This window comes from Notolepis coatsorum, assembly GCF_963971535.1.
Source record: "Notolepis coatsorum genome assembly, chromosome: 7".
NCBI classification, from domain to species: Eukaryota; Metazoa; Chordata; class Actinopteri; order Aulopiformes; family Paralepididae; genus Notolepis; species Notolepis coatsorum.
Genome location: NC_140171.1, coordinates 140,482,232 through 140,505,509, shown reverse-complemented (window position 1 = coordinate 140,505,509; position 23,278 = coordinate 140,482,232). Strand labels below are relative to the sequence as shown.

Here is a 23,278-nt window from a genome sequence, read left to right as displayed (position 1 = left end):
TAACCGTCTGTAGTAGTGTGGTAGTGAAAGGGTTTTTTAAAGACAAAAGCACTTTCTGTCCTTCTGCTTTTCCAGTCCCTGAATCTGCAGATTCCTCTTCGCTCACACAGGGGGAGAAACAGCAGGTGTCGGAACCCGAAAACACCATAACTAGGTCATTGACGTTATCTCAAAGTGTGGAAACAATGACTCACTGGATTTGATTGGAAGAATCATTACTGCACCCCCCCCCCCCACACACGCCCCCCCCCCCCCCCCCCTTCAGACCCACTGCATCTCTCTCTCTCTCTCTCTCTCTCTCTCTCTCTCTCTCTCTCTCTCTCTCTCTCTCTCTCTCTCTCTCTCTCTCTCTCTCTCTCTCTCTCTCTCTCTCTCTCTCTCTCTCTCTCTCTCTCTCTCTCTCTCTCTCTCTCTCGCCGCTCACCTCTCGCAGAAGGTGTGGAGGCAGGGCAGGACCTTGGGGTTGTCGTAGCGCTCCAGGCAGATGCTGCAGATCAGGAACTGCTTGTCGATTTGGCGAACGACCGGGCTGGGAATGCTGGAGCCTTCACTGGCCATCCTGACGCTCTGACATGGGAGTCCCTCTTCCTCTCACCCTGCACCCTGCGGAGAGAGGGGGGACAGGACAGGGGATGAGGACACCGTCCATATACACACACACACACACACACACACACACACACACACACACTGCACCCTGCGGAGAGAGGGGGGACAGGACAGGGGATGAGGACACCATCCATATACACACACCACACACGCACACACACACACACACACACACACACACACACACACACACACACACACACACACACACACACACACACACACACACACACACACACACACACACACACACACACACACACACACACACACACACACACACACACACAGTGGTGGTCATCCTGGCAGAGAGAGAAGCTGTGGATGGTGGAGATCAAAGCTGAAGCTCAAAGTAGAGACATTAGATGCCCTCGTCTTCCTCCCCTCCTTCCTCTCACTGGGAGAGGAAACAGTCAAACACAAACAAACACATAAATAAATCAACCCTTGGATAAACATGACCCACAATAAACACTGCAGCTTGGAAGTGCTTCACAACCACCCACCCAACTGTGTAAACATTGATTGATTTTTTTTTTGATTGATTGATTTTTTTTATATTTCTCTCAAACATAGAAACATAAAACAAGTTTAAATATATTTTTTTTAAGTGTTCAAGAAGGGATTACAATGGGCGGCTGGGTAGCGCAGCAGACTAAGTGCCTGCCTACCACCGCAGAGACACTGGGATCTAATCCAGCTGTCAGCGGTACCTCCGGCTTGGTCGGTCGTCCATACTAACACAATTGGCAGTGTTAGCGGGTGGGAAGCCGGTGGGGTGTGTATCCTGGTCGTTGTAAACAGCGACTCCTACAGGTCGGTCGGGGCGCCTGCTCAGCGAGGAAGGGAACTGGGGGAAGTAGTGTAAGCCTCCCACGCGTTACGCTCCCCCGGTGAGAGTCCTCGCTGTCAGGTGAAAAGAAGCGGCTGGCTGACTCCACATGAATCGGAGGAGATATGTGATAGTATCTATATCAACCCTCCCTAGACCGGCAAGTGGGGGGCAAATGCGCGCAACGACCAGGAAGGGAGGGAAGGGAATTGGCATAACGACTAAATTGGGATGGGAGAAAAATACAGAAAAAAGGGGGAGAAAAAGTAGATAAAAAAAGAAGGGATTACAATATTTTCCATTTTAATATAATACAAATAAAGATAATATAACAAATAATGAAAATTTTTATAAAAGTAGTTTTTTTATATATACAAATATCCAAATGAGAAGATATATATATTAGGCAGTTAGTCACATTACTGCTCAAGCTCCTCTCTCTTGTACGTGTCCATAAGTGCTGGTTTATAGCCGCCTTTAAATTGGTTGATATTATTCCTTAATTTTATACTTTAATTTAGTTTCATTTTAAACTGCAATGCACATGCTTTTAAGAGTTGTACGTACAGTAGGTTGTTTTAAAGCTAATGTCCCTCTAAATTTATAAACACTCTCTCTAGACGTCCGCTAGAAAGACCCACCTGCCACAGTAGAACAAGATGTGCTGTATAAGCTCCCTGGGCATCAACAGTCACTTATAATTACTTTATAATCCCAATCTATTCTCTAATTCCTGAGCCTATGAGACTGGGGTTATAACTATAAGTCTATGAGACTGGGGTTATAACTACAAGTCTATGAGACTGGGGTTATAACTACAAGTCTATGAGACTGGGGTTATAACTATAAGTCTATGAGACTGGGGTTATAACTATAAGTCTATGAGACTGGGGTTATAACTATAAGTCTATGAGACTGGGGTTATAACTACAAGTCTATGAGACTGGGGTTAAAACTATAAGTCTATGAGACTGGGGTTATAACTATAAGTCTATGAGACTGGGGTTATAACTACAAGTCTATGAGACTGGGGTTATAACTACAAGTCTATGAGACTGGGGTTATAACTATATGTCTATGAGACTGGGGTTATAACTATAAGTCTATGAGACTGGGGTTATAACTACAAGTCTATGAGACTGGGGTTATAACTATAAGTCTATGAGACTGGGGTTATAACTACAAGTCTATGAGACTGGGGTTATAACGATAAGTCTATATGAGACTGGGGTTATAACTACAAGTCTATGAGACTGGGGTTATAACTACAAGTCTATGAGACTGGGGTTATAACTACAAGTCTATGAGACTGGGGTTATAACTATAAGTCTATGAGACTGGGGTTATAACTACAAGTCTATGAGACTGGGGTTATAACTACAAGTCTATGAGACTGGGGTTATAACTATAAGTCTATGAGACTGGGGTTATAACTATAAGTCTATGAGACTGGGGTTATAACTATAAGTCTATGAGACTGGGGTTATAACTATAAATCTATGAGACTGGGGTTATAACTATAAGTCTATGAGACTGGGGTTATAACTATAAGTCTATGAGACTGGGGTTATAACTACAAGTCTATGAGACTGGGGTTATAACTACAAGTCTATGAGACTGGGGTTATAACTATAAGTCTATGAGACTGGGGTTATAACTATAAATCTATGAGACTGGGGTTATAACTATAAGTCTATGAGACTGGGGTTATAACTATAAGTCTATGAGACTGGGGTTATAACTACAAGTCTATGAGACTGGGGTTATAACTATAAATCTATGAGACTGGGGTTATAACTACAAGTCTATGAGACTGGGGTTATAACTATAAGTCTATGAGACTGGGGTTATAACTATAAATCTATGAGACTGGGGTTATAACTATAAGTCTATGAGACTGGGGTTATAACTACAAGTCTATGAGACTGGGGTTATAACTATAAGTCTATGAGACTGGGGTTATATAACTATAAGTCAAGTCAAGTCAAGAGTTTTATTTGTCACGGCATACGAGTATACAATGAAATGCGGGTGGTCTTGCCCGCAACGATGTGCAATACAGTGGTACAACATATAATAGAATCCAATACAAAAAACATTGTGCAATAACAGGCAACATGGTGTGACATCTCGGCATTTGTACATAGTTATTTACAGAGTATATAGGACATGCTAGGTAGCTTTGGTAGTGCAATACACTGTTACTGTTGCTAATACTAGTTTAAAGTGGCCTTTCCTTTTGGCAATAAGTGTGGGTGTGTGCGGCATGAGTGTGTGCCCGCTCATGTTAAAGTGTCTATGAGACTGGGGTTATAACTATAAGTCTATGAGACTGGGGTTAGGCTGATGTGGATTCAAACTGGGGGCAAATGGTATCAACTGAATGTGAGCAAAAGAAAAATGCCTTAACCAACTGGATACAAACACACTGCTGTCAGTAGCATCAGCCTCAAGGCTAAGAGCATGTCATCACTTTTCATATAGCTCTGGCTCTGGCTAGGTAGGGCAAGGCTCGGAAGGTATCCAGAGAGAGACACTCTCGGCTGACTAGAATACTGTAGCTTTACAACGCAGCCGACGTCACACACCCACCAAGGCTGTTAGGCCTACTTAACCCGTTCACTACCACACTACAGAAGGTTAACCCTTTCACTGCCGTCTGTAGTGTGGTAGTGAAAGGGTTAACCTTCTGTAGTGTGGCAGTGAAAGGGTTAACCTTCTGTATCGTCATAGTGAAAGGGTTAACCCATTGTTGTGTGGCAGTGAAAGGGTTAACCTTCTGTATTGTCGTAGTGAAAGGGTTATATATCGTATAGCATCGCGTCCCGCTCTGAGCCTTACGAGATACTCATATCTCCTGTGATACCTAATGTATCTCCCACGAACAAAAACACATGCACCCCACCTGTATGGGGCCCCGCCCCTTATGGTGGCCACCGCCAATATAACCATGACTCTGGTCATGAAACACCCTTCCTCTATTTTCGTCCCAGCGTGTTGGATGCGTGCACCATACGAGCTAGCGGAATGAAAAGATTAAGGAAGATTAATAATGTTGGAAGCTTACCGGAGGTTGCTGGCCCCTGGCATCTTCGACGCATGTTTTCGGCGACACGACGGGCCTGTGATGTTCCTCGTTTGATGACTGCACATCGAGGTTCAGCTGTACAAGGCTGGCTGTCGGGCCAGCTTGTACTCAGGTAGGCCCTGTGTCTTCAGGCATGGGTATTAGTGTTAGTAATGCTGGTTTGTGTTGTTAACACAACCTTGTTGTGTGTTGGCGCCAGGGGCAAGATGGTTTGGTGAACGTTCTCTGCAGGGAACGGTTTCCAAGCTGTCTTGGGCGTGCTGCTAAAACATCTAAAGCTATGCTAACATGCTATCGCTACTGCCGCATGCTATCACTACTGCTAATTGCTATGCTGTTTTAATGTCTCCGCCGTGAGATGTTGTCACTCTCCCGCCTCTTGCCCGGTTCATCAATGAAGGTCAGTCGGTAGCTGTTGTGGGGTTTTGAGTTCTATTTACCTTTTTCGGGTAAATGGGTTGACAACGGGGTAGGTCGTGGCTAGGTTCTAGCCAGGTATTACCTTGTGTTCCGGCGGGGTTTGTTGAACGGTGTTCCCATCTGGGTTGGCGTCGGGTAGTGGGGCTATGGGTCCAGCCGACATGGTAAACATGTTGCGTGTCTGTGCACAGGCATTTGTTGTCTTGGGTTCCACATTGCCTGGCGTTAGGCTGCAGTAGTATAAGGGCAGGGCCGCTTGGGAGAAATGTGAGGCCCTGTGCGTTTTTAGACGCGAGGCCCCCCATCTCCTGGGGCGGCCCTGTGTAGGGGGCTATTGTTTCATTTTGTCACTCTGCTATGAGAAGGTCTGTCTTGCTACAGCTTTCTCTCCTCTCAAACCATTCATACTGACGGTCAATCGGTATACTGGGGGAGTAGTGCAGGGGGGGGGCTTTGTTTACCTTTTTTGGTAAATGGGCTAAACTAGGGCTGGTGTTCTGTTGTGAATATTTTGAATGAAGACGGGTCTGGTCCGTCTCCCCTTAAACTTTGTGTGTATGGGTTTGCTCATTCTACAGTTTTTGTGGTTTAGCTCTTTTATTCATTTAACCTTTTCATGGTCCACACCACAGTGGAGGGTGCTGTTTGCAATCACCACTGGTGCTCCATGTTAACGTCAGTCCTTTGTTTTTGATATATTGAAACAATGCCCCGCCCGGCCGACACCATGGGTCGGCCTGGCGAGTGGCTGGTGGGCTGTTAAGGCTTGTACCGCCACGGTATGGAATTGGCAACGATTAGAACTGTGTTCGAATTGGTGTTTTTTCTATTACAGAAATGGTGTCTGGTGGAGGGGCCTTGAGGGCCGGCCGACGTCGACACATCGCGCACGGTGTTGGTAAACCACTCCGTCGAGGATGTTGACGTTATTAGCTTTGACCCAGCCGCAAGCTATAACCGCTCAGGGTTCCCCTCTCCGCAGGGGATTTTGGTCTTCTGCTGGAGCGCGGGCGGTATTGTCCTAGGCCCTACACCGCCTCACACCGCGCAGCCAGAAGAAGAGAGAGCACGGCCTCGTCAGCGGCGATGACGGGGCCCTCGACAGGCGGCCATGTTTCCCCCGCCAGTGGTGCCCTGGTTGGAGAATCGACAGGGTATCGCGAGGCCGACAGTCTTGGCGGCCGAGGGATCGGCCATTTTGGGTGATTTCGGTGTTGGTAAACCACTCCGTCGTCATTTTGCCGCGAGCAGCCCGCTCCCCGTTCAATCCTCTCTCTGGTATCCCCAGAAGCGGGGCTCTGAGCGTTCTCCTTTGGCTGCGGGCCGCGAACCTTCATTGAAGCGTATGCGGCCCCATTCTTCGCTTCTCATGGAGACAGGGGCTGACACCCAGTTGATGGCTGAGCCTGGGTCTGTCCGTGAGAATGTTGTGCTGTCAAGCGGCTCCCACACCTTGAACTGTGTTGGTTGAGCCTGGTGTTACGTCTGTCAACTTAAGTGTTGTCAGCAGGGGGGCTCGAAACCTTTTGAGGCACACAGTGCGGGCTTCCCCGGCCTCGCCTTCGCCAGGCCAGGTATCATGTTGGTGCTCCCACTCCTGGAATATTGGCAAGTGGTCGCAGCTCACATGGTTTGGGGTGGTAGTGATATCACTGCAGGGCTACGGTGTGTAGGAACCCATGGGGGCCTTACACCTTGCATGTCCGGCTGCAGAACAACTCCTTCAGCATGTTCTGGAGGGGTGTTCAGTGGGGGGGCTTTTTTTTTTTTGATCGGAAGCCCCCCGTATCAGACAGGCCCTTTTCTGTCGGGGTTCCCCCTTGGGTGCGATTGCCTCGTGGGTGGTGTCAGGGTCAGGTGTTCCGACACGGAACGCGCTCCTCGCACGATTCCAGGGTTGTCTTCGCACAGCGGGGGGGACCGGGCCAACTATCTACAGTTCCTGGCGGACCTGCGCCACGTGACGGCGGGTGCGTTGGGAGTGTCGTCACATATGACTACGGCAGTACCATATGTCGAGGTAGATGGAGAGAATGGTGAGGCGGGGACTTGTGTTTACACAACCCCACCCGTTTTCAGGTTTGGTACAGACCCTGTTGTCGGGGTCTCCAGCAGGGACAGCTCTGGTCGACGAGATCCAATCTCTGTGGACGAAGCAAGCCATCGTCGTGGCGTTCTCCTCCCGGTGTTCTCTGCCCGAGAAGTCGGGAGGGAGGGGTGTAAGACCCAGGCTGGACCTGTCCCATGGGAAGGTTCAGCATTTTTTGGATCGTCTCCTACCTGTTGAACACTGTCAGGTGGGGGTCTGGTTCTCCTCCATAGACCTGTAGGATGCGTATGCGCATCCCCGATCTTCCATCCTAGGGCTTACCTACGCTTCCTTTGCAGGGTTAGCGTATGAGTACCAGAGGCTGCCGTTCGGTTTTCTCTGGCTCCCCGCATCTTCACCAAGTGCGTGGAGGCCGCACTGGGGCCTCTGCGTCATCCGGGGTTACGGAGTGTTCTGCCCTGATGACGTTCTGGTCCTTCGCGGTCAAGGTGGATCGTCAGGTCTCGTACCAGGCAGGTCTCTACCAGCCTGGGGTTGCTGTAGACTGGATGTAGAGTATTCCTCTTCCCAGTCAACGGTTGGAGGGCTGTGGGCATCCATCTCGGAGCGTGTTGTCAACACGCTCGGGAGGTTCCGTCCTAGGACGGTTACGGCGCTGTCTCACGTCGCGTTTTCACCGACGCCTCCCTCGCTGGTGATGCGTCGGGCCAACGCAGTAGGGGGCAGCTGGCAAACCATGCTGCCCGGTCTGCGCTACGTTCAATGTGTTGGTGTTGAAAGCGGTCCTTCTGGTCCACAGATGGTGTTGATCAGGACGGACGATACGACGTCAGTGTCGTGTATCGACAGACAGGGAGGAGTACGCTCCCCCTGTCTGCACCAGGCGGCGGGCGGCTGGCTATGGGCGTCCTCCATCTGCGCGGCCTAAGGGCTCCCCACATCCCCGGCAGGGAGAATGTGGGTGCAGGTGTACTGTCGCGGGGCGGCCCTCATCCTGACGGGTGAGGATTGCGTCTGGACATGGCCAGGCAGGTCTGGGACCGATGCCGTGCCGCCAGGGATTCTTCCCCATACATCTGTTAGGTCAGTTGTTGGGACGGGTACGTTGAGGGGCGCAGGTTCTTGATCCTGATGGTGTTACCATCTGGAATGCGCATGCTCCCTCCACTGTCGCGCTTACGCGGGCAGATGACGTATGTTCCAAGTGTGGTGTAAGGCGGGGGGCCAGGACTCAGTCTCCTGCCCCCTGGTTGCTGTTCTTAGTTACCTCCAGTCTCTCCTTGATAGACTGTCGGTTTCGACGGTGAGGGTATATGCAGCAGCTATATCCTCCTATCATGAGGGGTTTGAGGGGATGTCTTGTTCAGCCACCCTCTTGTGAAGCGTTTCCTGCTTGGCGCTCGACGCGTTAAGCCGGTGCAACGCTCCTTGGCTCCGACTTGGGATCTTCAATTGGTCCTCGGTCGGTTGTCCTTGGCCCCGTTTGAGCCGCTCGAGCGGGCGCCGTTGGGACAGCTGTCCTTCAGGACCGCGTTCCTTCTGGCTGTCACTTCCGCTAAACGCGTAGGTGAGCTCTGTGCTCTCTCGGTACGTCCAGAGTGCCTGTCTTTTCGGACCGATTGCGGTGTCACTCTGCGACCTAATCCTGCTTTCGTGCCTGAGAATATCCGGAGTTCCTTCCGCTCCCGGGATATTGTGGTTCAGGCGTTTCGTCCTCCTCCTCACACTGGTGAGTTAGATGCGGGCCTTCACCTGTCATGTCCGGTCCGTGCTTGGGGATTTACCTCAGCCGTACTCAGGATTTCAGGGTTACCGACCAGCTTTTTGTCTGTTACGGTGGGGCTCGTGCTGGTAAGGCACTGTCGGAGCAGCGCCTGTCCCATTGGTTGTGCGAGGGTGTTACCCTCTGCTACACGCTGGCTGGGCAGGATCCCCCTGGGGGCGTCAGGGCGCACTCCACTCGTGGGGTGGCTGCCTCTGCCGCTCTCCTGGGTGGGGCCTCGGTGGAGGCCATCTGTGCTGCAGCTTCATGGTCCTCCCCGGGCTCCTTTGTAAGGTTTTTCCTCATGGACATGACCGGGGGTTCTGTCTCCCAGGCGGTTCTGGGGTCTGTGGCCTTTCCTGCTTCCCGTCCTTTGGTCGGGTAGCAGGAGTGTATGGGTATGGGCCGCAGTGTGTTGAGTCACACGTGGTTCCGCCTGTACGGTGTGTTCAAGGGGTTCTGGCTCCCTCTTGTTCGCATTCAGGTGGAGTTGACTGCGCCCCCCCTTCGTTAGGAAGGGTGGGGTGACAGGGCTCCCCGCACCCCTTGATGTGGGCTTACGGGTCCTCAGGGGGTACATCTGTCGGGTCTCGCGCCCGCTCTTCCCCATTATCTCGTAAGGCTCAGAGCGGGACGCGATGCTATACGATATATAACGATAGGTTATGTAGATAACCTAGTTATATTAGTATAGGCTAAGCGTCCCGCTCTGCGCGCCCTGAGTTCCCTCTTGAGGGGTCTTTTCCTGGGACGGGTTTTTGGCGAGGAAGGGTGTTTCATGACCAGAGTCATGGTTATATGGGCGGTGGCCACCATAAGGGGCGGGGCCCCATACAGGTGGGGTGCATGTGTTTTTGTTCGTGGGAGATACATTAGGTATCACAGGAGATATGAGTATCTCGTAAGGCTCAGAGCGGGACGCTTAGCCTATACTAATATAACTAGGTTATCTACATAACCTATCGTTAACCCTTTGGTAGTGTGGTATAAGGCTGTCCCCGAAGCCTGTTTTTGCGATTCGAACTTCGTCTGGGTTTTTCGAACGGAGGTTCGAACATTCGGAAAAATAATTATAAAAAAAAAATGCACATTTTCTTTTTTTATAATTTCTTTTTATTCTTTTCTAATCAACTTTCCAGCCCCAGACCCAGCCCAGGGAGAAGCCCCAGCCCAACTAAATCAACTTTCTTTAATGAATATAACTCAGTTTATTTTAATACTATAATATTAGTGTAGCCTAATCTTTATCTGCAACTGTGAAGAAAAACCAGAATGAATAGAAAAAATAATATAATAAAAAATAAATAAATAAAACATTTAAAATTCAAATGTTGATTTAGAATTCGAATGCCAATGTAACAAACGAAGGTTCGAACGTTTGGGCTCAGCCCTAGCGTGTTAATGAAAGGGTTAATGTAGTGCTTCACAGACATACCAGCTCTGCGTAGGAGAAGCACTGCAGGTGATACATTTGATCACAAAGTGAAAGTGAAGCACTAGCTGTGTGGCGATTCAGCACAGACCACTGAGAACGCTGAGGCACAGCAAAAAAGAAAAACAAACACTTACTAGGTCATGTACACCCTATTTTTATCCTCTCATAATAATCTCGATTCGCGCATAATAATCTTCGGTAGAGCTTTTACGCATAACCTAGATTAGATCACTAGGCTATCTCTCCCCTTCCAGATTATTGATGTCATTCATTTGAGCCAGGTGTCGATCGTAAATTCGTAACAAACGATACAACTTGTTCTACGAGTTCCATCTTTCAGATTCTCAATCTGACGTGCTGCTGGGACGTTATCTGGGGTAGAGCCCACGCCGGGCAGAGCTGAACAGGGAAAGTGTGTCAGTGTTCTCATTCATTGTCTCTCTGTTCACATTCAAGACGGACAAAGAAACAGGCCTCTACTGCTAGAAGAAACCCTCAGGGAAATAGTCTCTCTCTCTCTCTCTCTCTCTCTCTCTCCCTCTCTCCCTCTCTCCCTCTCTCCCTCTCTCTCTCCCTCTCTCTCTCCCTCCCTCTCCCTCCCTCTCTCCCTCCCTCCCTCACCAGGCTCCTGCTCTGTCATTTATATGGGTCCAAAAGGCATTGAACAGGTCAACCATGCAACATAATCAAATTTCAGCCCTGAATAAGTATTCAGAAAGAAAGTTCAACAATAGTATATTCAGCCATGAATAAGTATTCAGAAAGAAAGTTCAACAATAGTATATATTCAGCCATGAATAAGTATTCAGAAAGAAAGTTCAACAATAGTATATATTCAGCCATGAATAAGTATTCAGAAAGAAAGTTCAACAATAGTATATTCAGCCATGAATAAGTATTCAGAAAGAAAGTTCAACAATAGTATATTCAGCCATGAATAAGTATTCAGAAAGAAAGTTCAACAATAGTATATTCAGCCATGAATAAGTATTCAGAAAAAAAGTTCAACAATAGTATATTCAGCCATGAATAAGTATTCAGAAAGAAAGTTCAACAATAGTATATTCAGCCATGAATAAGTATTCAGAAAAAAAGTTCAACAATAGTATATTCAGCCATGAATAAGTATTCAGAAAGAAAGTTCAACAATAGTATATTCAGCCATGAATAAGTATTCAGAAAGAAAGTTCAACAATAGTATATTCAGCCATGAATAAGTATTCAGAAAAAAAGTTCAACAATAGTATATTCAGCTATGAATAAGTATTCAGAAAAAAAGTTCAACAATAGTATATTCAGCCATGAATAAGTATTCAGAAAGAAAGTTCAACAATAGTATATTCAGCCATGAATAAGTATTCAGAAAGAAAGTTCAACAATAGTATATTCAGCCATGAATAAGTATTCAGAAAGAAAGTTCAACAATAGTATATTCAGCCATGAATAAGTATTCAGAAAGAAAGTTCAACAATAGTATATTCAGCCATGAATAAGTATTCAGAAAGAAAGTTCAACAATAGTATATTCAGCCATGAATAAGTATTCAGAAAGAAAGTTCAACAATAGTATATTCAGCCATGAATAAGTATTCAGAAAGAAAGTTCAACAATAGTATATTCAGCCATGAATAAGTATTCAGAAAGAAAGTTCAACAATAGTATATTCAGCCATGAATAAGTATTCAGAAAGAAAGTTCAACAATAGTATATTCAGCCATGAATAAGTATTCAGAAAGAAAGTTCAACAATAGTATATTCAGCCATGAATAAGTATTCAGAAAGAAAGTTCAACAATAGTATATTCAGCCATGAATAAGTATTCAGAAAGAAAGTTCAACAATAGTATATTCAGCCATGAATAAGTATTCAGAAAGAAAGTTCAACAATAGTATATTCAGCCATGAATAAGTATGCAGACAGAAGGTTTAACTAGAGTATCCTCTACAATACATCAGGGGTTCTCAAACCTTTTTATACCACGACCCCATTTTATTTAGAAATTTTTTTGGCGACCCCACACTTAATGTATCGCGTAATTTCAACGTGGAATTAAGGAATATCAAAATAAAAGCACACGTTGTTGAACTTGATCATGCATATTGTGGCAGATCTCACCCCCCCTCTCATGGATATGTGAAGGATGGGAGATACTTTTGCCACGGAATGAGTAGAGACAATTAGATAGCTGATTAGTACTGATAGAACACACCTGCGCATCATATACCACAAAACGTAACGTTATTGGCATATATTGGAGCGCAGTTAGTTTGTCTCCCCTATTTTTAGCATTGAGCAACAATCAGATTTTAAATCAGTTTTAAAATGGCATCACTCTGGCCAGAATAAGAAACCTACTGTAAATACAATAGATTTCATTATCTGTTCTTATGCACGCCTGGTGATACTAAATCCAAATTGAACTCTGGCATTTGAAAGATAAGATTTGGCACAATCCATAAATGTGCGAATTGGCTATAATAAGGTCATTTATAAGCCTGCTATTCTATATTCTATAATAATATTTCAAATTGCATTGGTCCGGATGGGAGAATTCAGTACTGTATCTACAAAACCTTCTGTTTAATCATCTTCCCTTTATTAATTTCCTTAGATCTTTTATACACGTGATCTCAAGAAGGGACTGGACGAGATCAGTGGCAGTTTTTCATGTCTGGTCATTTTTAGCATGGTGTTATTCACTGTCAAATATGTAAAGAAAAATCATAATTCATATTCTCCTTTGTTTCATCACAATTTAAGCAAGCCTAGTAATAGACACAATATTTCTGACACTGGGAATACATTCCCTGAGATCCATAGATGCCCCTAGATACCAAGAACATGCAAATGGACCTTGTAGAAGTGGAGCAATATTCCACTTACTTATGTATTTTAGGCGGATTTTCAGAAAATAGGGCTCCGGGCTTAAAGGACGACTCCACTTTTTTTGGAAATTAGCTTATTTAACATCTTCCCTGGAGTTAGACAAGAAGATGCATACCTTTTTTGTCTCTGTGCGTGCATTTTAGCTTTGGGAATAGACGCTCCGTTAGCATAGCTTAGCTTCATCACTGGAAGTGGGGGAGGACAGTAGCCTTACAGTGCCTTACAGTGTATTGCAAGGTCTGACATTGACCAAACTTGATATGCATGACCTTGGTGGGCTCTAGGTCAACTCCTGAAAAGGGGGTCAATGTCAGACCTTGCAATCAAAAGTTAGGGGGCGCACTGAAATTATGGCAAGGGTTATTAGCCCCCTAACTTTGATTGCAAAGTCTGACATTGACCCCCTTTTCAGGAGTTGACCTAGAGCCCACCAAGGTCATGCATATCAAGTTTGGTCAATGTCAGACCTTGCAATACACTGTAAGGCACTGTAAGGCTACTGTCCTCCCCCACTTCCAGTGATGAAGCTAAGCTATGCTAACGGAGCGTCTATTCCCAAAGCTAAAATGCACGCACAGAGACAAAAAAGGTATGCATCTTCTTGTCTAACTCCAGGGAAGATGTTAAATAAGCTAATTTCCAAAAAAAGTGGAGTCGTCCTTTAAGAGTATCGCATAATTTCAACGTGGAATTAAGGAATATCAAAATAAAAGCACACGTTGTTGAACTTGATCATGCATATTGTGGCAGATCTCACCCCCCCTCTCATGGATATGTGAAGGATGGGAGATACTTTTGCCATGGAAGGAGTAGAGACAATTAGGTAACTGATAAGTACTGATAGAACACACCTGCGCATCATTAGTCCACCCACATCTCACGTGCACACGCCCAGACCCACACACTACAAAGCCACTAGGTTAGTGAGGAGTAAGTTGAGCGGAGGTGAGGTTGGAGGTGTTGTTATTGAGAGAGAGAGAGATTGTGTTATACAGAGTAGTGAAGGTGAGAGGTAGTGAGAGGAGAGGGGAAAGCGAGTAGGTGTTCATTGTGTACTGGACCCTGGACTGGCTGAGAACCCCCCTTGTGTACTGACCCTGGACCGGACGATTATCCTGAGTATTGAACAATCCCTTTTTCTGTTGGCGAGCCTGTTTTGTATTTTTGACCCTCGGACTGGATCACAACCTTTCTTTTGCCTTTAACTCATTCTGCGCCGTTCACGCATATATACGTGTTTGTCCGCCAATCGAATAAAGCCAACCACGTATATATACGTTATTGAATCGTTATTTATTTTATTCGCTATTTCCATTCATAAACATGCAGGCAGCTGTGTGTTATGGGTCTGAGATCGCAAAAGTCCTAACGCTTGCGGCCGCTATTGCACTCCATTTGAAACGATGTGGCTTGGTGTCTGGGCCGAGCTGCGGTGTGGGGGCGGGGTCTAAATATTCGGGCAGTGTAAGCGGTTATAACGGATGCATCGACGAGGGTCACCCCCCCCCCCCCCGTTCATGTTCAATTATTACGTTGGAAACACGATCGCGATCAATACTTGGAATGGCGATCAGATAATTGGATTATTCTTTTTGCAGTACATCATAGACAAGGTAAGGGCTATATGTTATCAATCTTGCGTTGATCCGATAATTCTTTCCCCGCGATCGGAGCGTGTGTCTGTGGTGTGTGTGTGTGCCGGCTTCCCCCCCCCCTTTCATGCATCCATGATGAAACATAATACCAATAATCTAGCGTTGATTTCAGATTGATTATTGATCCAGGCGAGGAATGGCACGATTTATAGTGAAATGCAGTAAAACGCTGTTTGGCGGAGTTTCCTGGGATTACACAGAATCACTCTAAAACTATACCCATATTCACCACAGTATAAAACGGGAATGTATTGATGAAAAAATTATCTGTTTTTTTGCATCTTGACCATAAGAAACTCAATGACAATCGACTATATCATTAGATCCATAGCTATAATATTTAATATAGTTTTAGTACTGCAAACACCGGCATGTACCTCCATTTCATTACAGCGCTGGCACACATGGCCATACGCCCACAGCGACCTCTGGCGTCCAATGAGTTAAGTCAATAAATACTTGTATTGATTGATATTGCTCGTGTGGAAATTCGAATTTGTTTGTATTTGAACCGTGGCGAGTCTGAACCCCACCAGGCTCGTCACAATATATATTAGAACATTTTATTTAAAACGAGGCATATTTAGCCAAAATATGTTGCCAGAACATTAAAAAAAATATATATATATATTGATTTTATTTTTTACTTGCCAATGCCAATCACCTACCCACGACCCCAATTTGGGTCGCGACCCGTAGTTTGAGAACCACTGCTCTACATCAAGTGAATCTATAGCATCTGATTTTCCAGCCAGTTACATACACAATGGGATGGTGCAGGCACACACATGAAGACTATTAATAACTTTGATTACTGAGATTTGACTGACTACACATACTATATGCAAGTACAGACACACTTGCACGCACACACACACGAGTATGGAGACACACACACACACACACACACACACACACACACACACACAAGTTCCCGGAAAAGAGACTATATGCAAATGTTAGCAGTGCATTTAAAATGTGTACACTTCTCACAATCTTCCTGGACACTTTACATTTTTACACTTATTACTGTACATTTTACTGTATTTCTCTGTATATTTTTGGCTGGATAGTTTATATTTAAGAAGATTTTAGAATGTATATACATAACAGAAGAATGTATATCCCCGACCGTATCTTATTCTTTATTCTATTTACTCTTGTTTTTAATATTATTATATTCTTATTCTTACTTTAGTCCTATTGACTACCTAAATGTTTATTGTTGTTCAATGTGAGCGATCTGTAGTGCCGAATTTCCCTCTGGATTATTAAAGGATTTCTCTTCTATTTTATTCTCTTCTATTCTCTTCTATTCTATTCTATTCTATTGAATGTGGAAGTGGTCAAACTGGAGGCTAAGCCCTGCAGGCAGCCACAGTGGGACAACAGAAGCCCTGTTCCGTCAGAGAGCAAGGTCGCTTCCGTCAGAGAGCTCTACACTTACATAATCAGATCAGCCTCCGCTAAGCCAAGTGATTCCTGCTAGATTGCCAGACAAGAGGATGGAAACGATGGAAGTAAAAGAGGAATATATACGACGGTTTGAGATCTGCACAAGAACTCTCAACATTTAGTTCAACTAAGTAGTATACCCCCTGGCATATTTTGATCTCGGGCCTCACTTGGAGTACGAGATATCGAAAGGTAATACTGGCTATTACTCCCTAATTGCTCGGTATAACTAAGTAATCATGCATTCATCAGAAACACTTACAGTGCTGCATCTATGGGGTAATAATCAACAGGCGTCATCCATAGTCCGCCGCAGAGCCTCCCAGGTTCTCCATACGCCTGACAACCCCCCCCTCCCACCAGTCATCAGGTCCAGCATCAAGTGACGCTCCCCTCCAGCTAGCGACACTGAGCTAGATAGGAGAAGACGGCATGCGTACGAGAGTTTGGACGTGTGTGTGTGTGTGGAGGGGTGTGTGTGTGTGTGTGTGTGTGTGTGTGTGTGTGTGTGTGTGTGTGTGTGTGTGGAGGGGCGTGCACACATGCGAGAGAAAGAAGGGCTTAGATCTCACAGCCAATGAATTCTTATCAAATCTCTACTTCCCTCCCCTCATTTAGCATCCCCTCTCTCTCTCTCTCTCTCTCTCTCTCTCTCTCTCTCTCTCTCTCTCTCTCTCTCTCTCTCTCTCTCTCTCTCTCCCCCTCTCTCCCTCTCTCTCTCTCTCTCTCTCTCAGACTCCAGTAAAAAAGCTGGCTCACTGCAGCACAGAGAGCGTGTGTAGCATCGTGAGTGAGTAGGTGGATAATCATTGGCCGATGAGCGGTGATGCAGCAAATGGGAATGGGAGCCCCCATCGAAGGTACGCTCTGCAGCCAATGGAATGGGAGCCAACAGGATCTGTGTGTGTGTGTGTGTGTGTGTGTGTGTGTGTGTGTGTGTGTGTGTGTGTGTGTGTGTGTGTGTGTGTGTGTGTGTGTGTGTGTGTGTGCGTGCGTGCGTGCGTGTGTGCGTGTGTGCGTGCGTGTGTGTGTGCATCCTGCTGACTCACTGTTCATGCAGCGAGGAAGCTGAAAACAGAGAGATAGATAGGGGGGGGGGGGGGGAGAGATGGAGAGAGGGATGGGAACTGGGAAGGCATAATGGGGAGACCGGGGTAAATGACAACAGGACACGGAGAGAGAGAGAGAATGAACAAGACAGAGAGAGAGAACGAGAGATGGAGAGTAGGTGAGAAAAGCAGTGTGTGCTGTACGTCGTCCCAGATCAAAGTGACACACCCATAGCTGCACACAAATTCATGACTCACAAACTCACACACAGGCAGGCAGACACACAATTGTGCAGTGGTCAATTGTGGCCAACAGTCCCTCTATTAGGGACTATGTTAATGTTAGGGGGCTTTGCAAACCAATAATCCTACCTGACGTTACGACACGTCCAGTTTCATCACAGTCCCACAGGGAGTTCCATAATCCCTGCCAGACACCATCTGATTACAATGTGTCTGGATGTCTGGAGGCTACAGATGACGTACCGAGCGCGGAGTTGATTTCTTCTGTAATTTTTCACCTATCCCAATTGAGTCGTTATGCCAATTCCCTTCCTAGTTGTTGCGTGCATTGCCCCACTGTCGGCCTGGGGAGGGTGTAGAACTACCACGTGCCTCCTCCGATACATGTGGAGTCGCCAGCCGCTTCTTTTCACCCGGCCGACAGTGAGGAGTTTCACTGGGGGAACGTAACGAGTGCGGAGGTTCACGCTATTTCCCACCCAGATCCCCTCCCTGCTGAACAGGCGCCCCGACCGACCAATAGAAGTCGCAGTTTACAACGACCAGGACACATACCCCACCGGCTTCCCACCCGCTAACACTGCCAATCGTGTTAGTAGGGACGACTGACCAAGCCGGAGGTACCGCTGACAGCTGGATTCGATCCCAGAGGCTCTGCGGTGGTAGGCGAGTGCTTAGTCCACTGCGCTACCCAGCCGCCGAAACTGTCTTTGTCTTTGTCTGGTCTGGTACATCCTCCTCTATTGAAACAGTCACAATGAGAAGAGTCCAGAGTATGGTGAAGGGAGACACACCACTCACGTCATATTGTAGGTCAGCAAGGGAATGTGTGATTCCTGAGGCAGGTGGGTCTTAACCTCTTAACAGGCACCCAGGCAATTTCTTTTACTTGAACAAAGCTTATTTTTATACTTTATGCTTATAGCACATGCATAAGCCTGGCCTTTTTTGAAAGATAACATTCTGAAGTTACTAATGCAAAAAAAGGCAAATCACTTTTAGGGCTAATGAAATAGAGTAACAGAGGTTTGAACTTGAGCTTGTGTACTCATATTTTTCTGTAGCAGTTGCAATAAAATTAAATAAAAATATATAGGTATAAGCTGGAAAACACTGCAGATCCATAGCCTGAAGTCTTGTGTAGTACAGTTCGAGACTTTATGAAAATCCGTTCAGAAATGCCTCTTTGAGAGAGATCTGGGTAAACCGTGTGCCAAAAGAAAAGCTCTCCAGAATTCCATTTCCTCGTCCACGGCCATTCATTCGAAGTCTGATTGACTTCTGGTTTTCGCTCGTCAACTTTCACCTAGATCCCTTGTTCGCACCCCCCCACGTAGGTTATCATTGGAAAGCTACACTCATTGGCTACAACGCTGACCAATCATTTTCGCAATCGGCGGATGATTGGCAGTTCTGGAGTGCCGGGAGTCCGGGTGGTCATCTGACGCTCACGCATAAAATGCAGCCCCGAGCCACTAGACGCTCCCAAAGTGCCGTGACTGTCGTCTGTTCCGCCGGCGGGCACGCCGGGTCGTGCATGTTAAGAGGTTAATCACTGCACTCTTTCAGGGCACTATAGTCGGTTTCACTGGAATTCTGTTGCTAGGGGAACAGTTCGGAACCCAAATGTATTTCCTGTCAAATACTACAATAAACGGAAATAAACATAGAATGTTATCGTTGTCACTCTGAGGCCCGTCTAAATCCACAAAGACCCAATTGCACTCGGAAAGACGAATTATAGACCAATGACTGAGCAGCACGGCCTCTGCCGTTAGACAAAAGCAAACACTGACCTTGAATGTTTTGAATGAGCCCATTATATTTTTGCATCCCATTTACGTGCCAACACAGCATGGTGCTGGCGTGCAGCGCTTCAAAACAGAACTAACAGGGATGGGAAAGGGAAGAAGCCTTGAATCACTGGTATTGTTCCATTATGGAGTCTGAATCCACACTAAGTAGAGCGGAGAATGACCCATAGCCAGGGGTGTAAAAAGTACCCAGAAATGATACTTAAGTGAAAGTATGGGTACCGTCTCAAAATCGTACTCATTTAAAAGTCAGAGTATCTGGCTAAAAACACACTTGAGTAAAAGTCAAAAAGTTTCTACTTTGAAATGTACTTAAGTACTAAAAAGTTAAAGTAAAAACGTTTTTTATTGCAAGGGATAGACCAGAGGTCTCAAACTCATTCCATCGTGGGCCAAGTTTTCATTTTAACTACACATTGCACCAGGTGAGTTAGTTGAAGAGGTGAGCGGCGATTAGTGAAATCATCAGCTGGTGTTTAGGCTGGAATGAAACCAAGCAGACACTCTGCCCACAATGGAATGTCTATTCTTCTGATAGCAGAAGATCCCCGCTTTCTAGTATTGCACAAGGACCAATCAGCATGGGGTATGGGCGGGTTAATTTTCCATTTGATTGGCTGTTTTTAAATAAAGTTGGGCCGCAGGATTAATAACGTTAACGTTAGTTCGGCCAGAGAAACAAATATACTAATTAAAATAGTTGGACCTGCGAGATTTGTACTTTGTAGGTCTGCATTTTAAATGTAAGGAGTAAAAAGTATGTTTTTTTTCTCTGAAATGTAATTGAGTAAAAGTACAAGTATACAAACCTAATAATACTCGAGTAAAGTACAAATCCCCCCAAAACAGTACTTAAGTATTGTAACAAAGTACAATTACTCCAGTACTTTACACTCCTGCACGCCAGTGCTTCAAAACAGAACTAACAGGGATAGAAAAAGGAAGAAGCCTTGAATCACCGGTATTGTTCCATTATGGAGTCTGAATCCACACTAAGCGGAGAGTGACCCAATGACCCATAGCCACTGGCGCCGCAGCGCAGAATAGTGATGACTGGACCACGTTCCAACGTCAAGCTTCAACCTGAACTGGGCTCCTCCAGGGGATTTCTCCTTCTCTCTGATATTTTAGGAAAGAGATCACAAGAGTAGTATTTGTCCACATATTATTGATTCTTATGAGAAGGAGAGAGGGTTTGAACTGACCTGGGATCCATGGTCCCCCTGTTGTTCAGGATTTTATATATATATTTTTACTTTTGACTTTTGTTTATCAACAGTAGCATTGTCAGGCCCGTTAGGTCTCTAGTCCATTATATGTATGTTATATGTTTTTTATTTAGTTATTTAGTTTCAGAGTGATCCTGGCTAATTCCTGGTAACTGTTATGGAGCGATATGTGAATTTTGCTAAAAGCGTTCGCGTTGCTCGCCTGGACACGCTAATCAAAGGTATATAATAGGTATTATATTTCATCATGAATGCATGAAAGGGGGGGGGGTATTTTTTTTTATGCTTTGATCGCCAGTAACGGCATTCGTTTTGAATACTTATACTACATACGTTGATCAGCTGGATCGATATGAAATCATTGTACGTTACAAAAAGAATATTCCAATTGTCCATCGGGTCCCTGACATGAAGTGGCACAAGATATGCCTCAAGTGTGCTGAACGCATTTCGAAGTGATTGGATGAAGCGATTTACTTGGCTTGGTCTAAATTCTCCGCCTGGACGAAATTAGATGTGAGGCACAGTGTGAAATAAGGTTTCAAAGGGTGGGTGATACTGCCACCTAGCAGGATGCGGCCGGTATTGCACTCTGGGGATCTCAGAATGATTTCCTATGGTAACACCGAGGTCTGTGACACTGCATAGAATAAAAAATCGAATAAAAGAAAAAACTATGAAAACCCGAGAAATCTCGGGTTTTGGCATGGCACTCAACCGCTGGCGAGATAATCTCGGGTTTGGCGCCTATTGTGTTAAGGTGTTTCTGAAGATTTTAGATGACATTTTACAGCAGGCCTGTGACTATTTATGAATGCAGAAAGAGACGCAGATAAATCAGTCTTTAATCAATCAGCATGAACGTTTAAAAACGACGGCTGTGGATTATTCACCAGTAGTCTAACAGTCTCAGATCATCCCTTTATAAAAATGTGCTTCTACAGAGCACACTGTATTGCAGTAACATTTTAAGCATGTTTACTGGTGTGACTAAAATAGAAAGATAAGGGTTTGTCTAGAGAGAAAAGGAAACTGCTACAGTACGTGCACATACACAGATACACTGTACACACACACACTAAACAATTAAACAGTTGCTGTCCACCAGGTCAACACACACACACACACACACACACACACACACACACACACACACACACACACACACACACACACACACACACACACACACACACACACACACACACACACACACACACACACACACACACACACACACACACACACACACACACACACACACACACACACACACACACACACACACACACACACACAAAACACGAAACAATTAAACAGTTACTGACTGTCCACCAGGTCATCAATATATTATCCCACCATGTAGACGTTGCTCTATGAGATACATAGCCTAGCAACCTGACCTAGCAACCTGACCTAGCAACCTGACCTAGCAACCTGACCTAGCAACCTGACTCATGTACACCTGGAGTCAATTCTAGCAAAAATGAGAAAGAACACAATCATACCAGACCTACGTGAACCCGTATAGTTTGAGCCCCTGAGCCGAGCTCGAACCGCAGCAGCAGTCTTGGACCCGACCCAAGCCCCAGAGAGAATCAAAGCTCTACAACACAGATGTGTGTGGGGGGGGGGGGGGGGGGGGGGCAGCACACAGAGTGGGTCCATGCAGGCTCAGTGTCATGCTAACATGTTAACTCCAACTCTGGGCATGAATAGAGGGATATTTTCCCTAGTTCACACTGTGGGCCTTGCGTTGTTTGGTTGGGAGATGCTGTTAGTTAGAATCAGCCAAACATGTTCTTTCTCATTTTTGCTAGAATTGACTCCAGGTGTACATGAGTCAGGTTGCTAGGTCAGGTTGCTAGGTCAGGTTGCTAGGTCAGATTCTTGCTCAAATGTGAATCATTTATTGCACTCTTTCTTAAACAGACAACATAACATATAGCAAAGTGCTTGACTTAAACTTAAACATAAATTATATCAAAGTGCTTGACTTAAACTTAAAAGTCTCTTGTAACATACAAAATAACTCTAGTCAGAATCGTCGTCATTTAAAAAAGCAAAGAAAAAGTAAAAAAAATACTTAATACTTTTTTTTCTTTTTTAATAAAAAATAAATCTTCATCATTTAGAAATGAGGTTGCATAGGTCTATGAATCGAGATGGCGATTTTTCTTTTCGATTAATTGCCCAGCCCTATAGTGTGAACTCCCAAAAAGCAAACCACATCTTCAGAGGATCAATCTGAGGAGGATCTAGTCTACACATGTTTTTCTACATGTGCTCTGCATCTCTTTCCACACACCAGGCGAGATCATCTGAAAGTGTCTTGTTTTCACTCACCGGTTTGCAGGGACACACCAGTGTTGTTATGCAGGACTGTGTGAATGCTCTGTAAGGTTGTGAGGTCGTTGGCGTCATCATCGCCTCCCACTGGCCTGACATCAACACTGGGCACCACACACCCACCGCTCACCACCCCAGAGCTCTTTCCAGAGTGTCTACCTCAGCTGTCTCTCTCTCTCTCTCTCTCTCTCTCTCTCTCTCCCCCTCTCTCTCTCTGCCCACCCCACTCTGGAAACAGTCCCAGCAACACAAAACACCATGTCACCCTCTCAACATTGCTGATACCCCCCGAGCCAGAAATGTCTTTCAAAATGTAAACAAGGGGGGGAAATGGACATTGGACACATTGACACGTGCAATTCCACAAAGTAAACAAGAGAGGGAGACATACTGTACACAGGGG

The 23,278-nt window shown here is 45.6% G+C and overlaps 1 protein-coding gene across 3 annotated transcripts in view; it reads right to left on the bottom strand.

Moving 5' to 3' along the window:
• Positions 1 to 23,278, bottom strand: part of trim2a (tripartite motif containing 2a) — a 107,910-nt gene that overhangs the window by 51,339 nt on the left and 33,293 nt on the right. For 2 of the 3 annotated variants that reach the window (XM_084318899.1, XM_084318901.1), the window contains exon 2: positions 425 to 603. In XM_084318899.1, coding sequence (XP_084175025.1) covers positions 425 to 558 — 134 coding nt within the window. In that variant the 5' untranslated portion in view covers positions 559 to 603. Of the gene's footprint in view, positions 1 to 424; positions 604 to 16,453; positions 16,491 to 23,278 lie in introns of those variants that run through there. The other variant, XM_084318900.1, reaches the window with a different exon arrangement.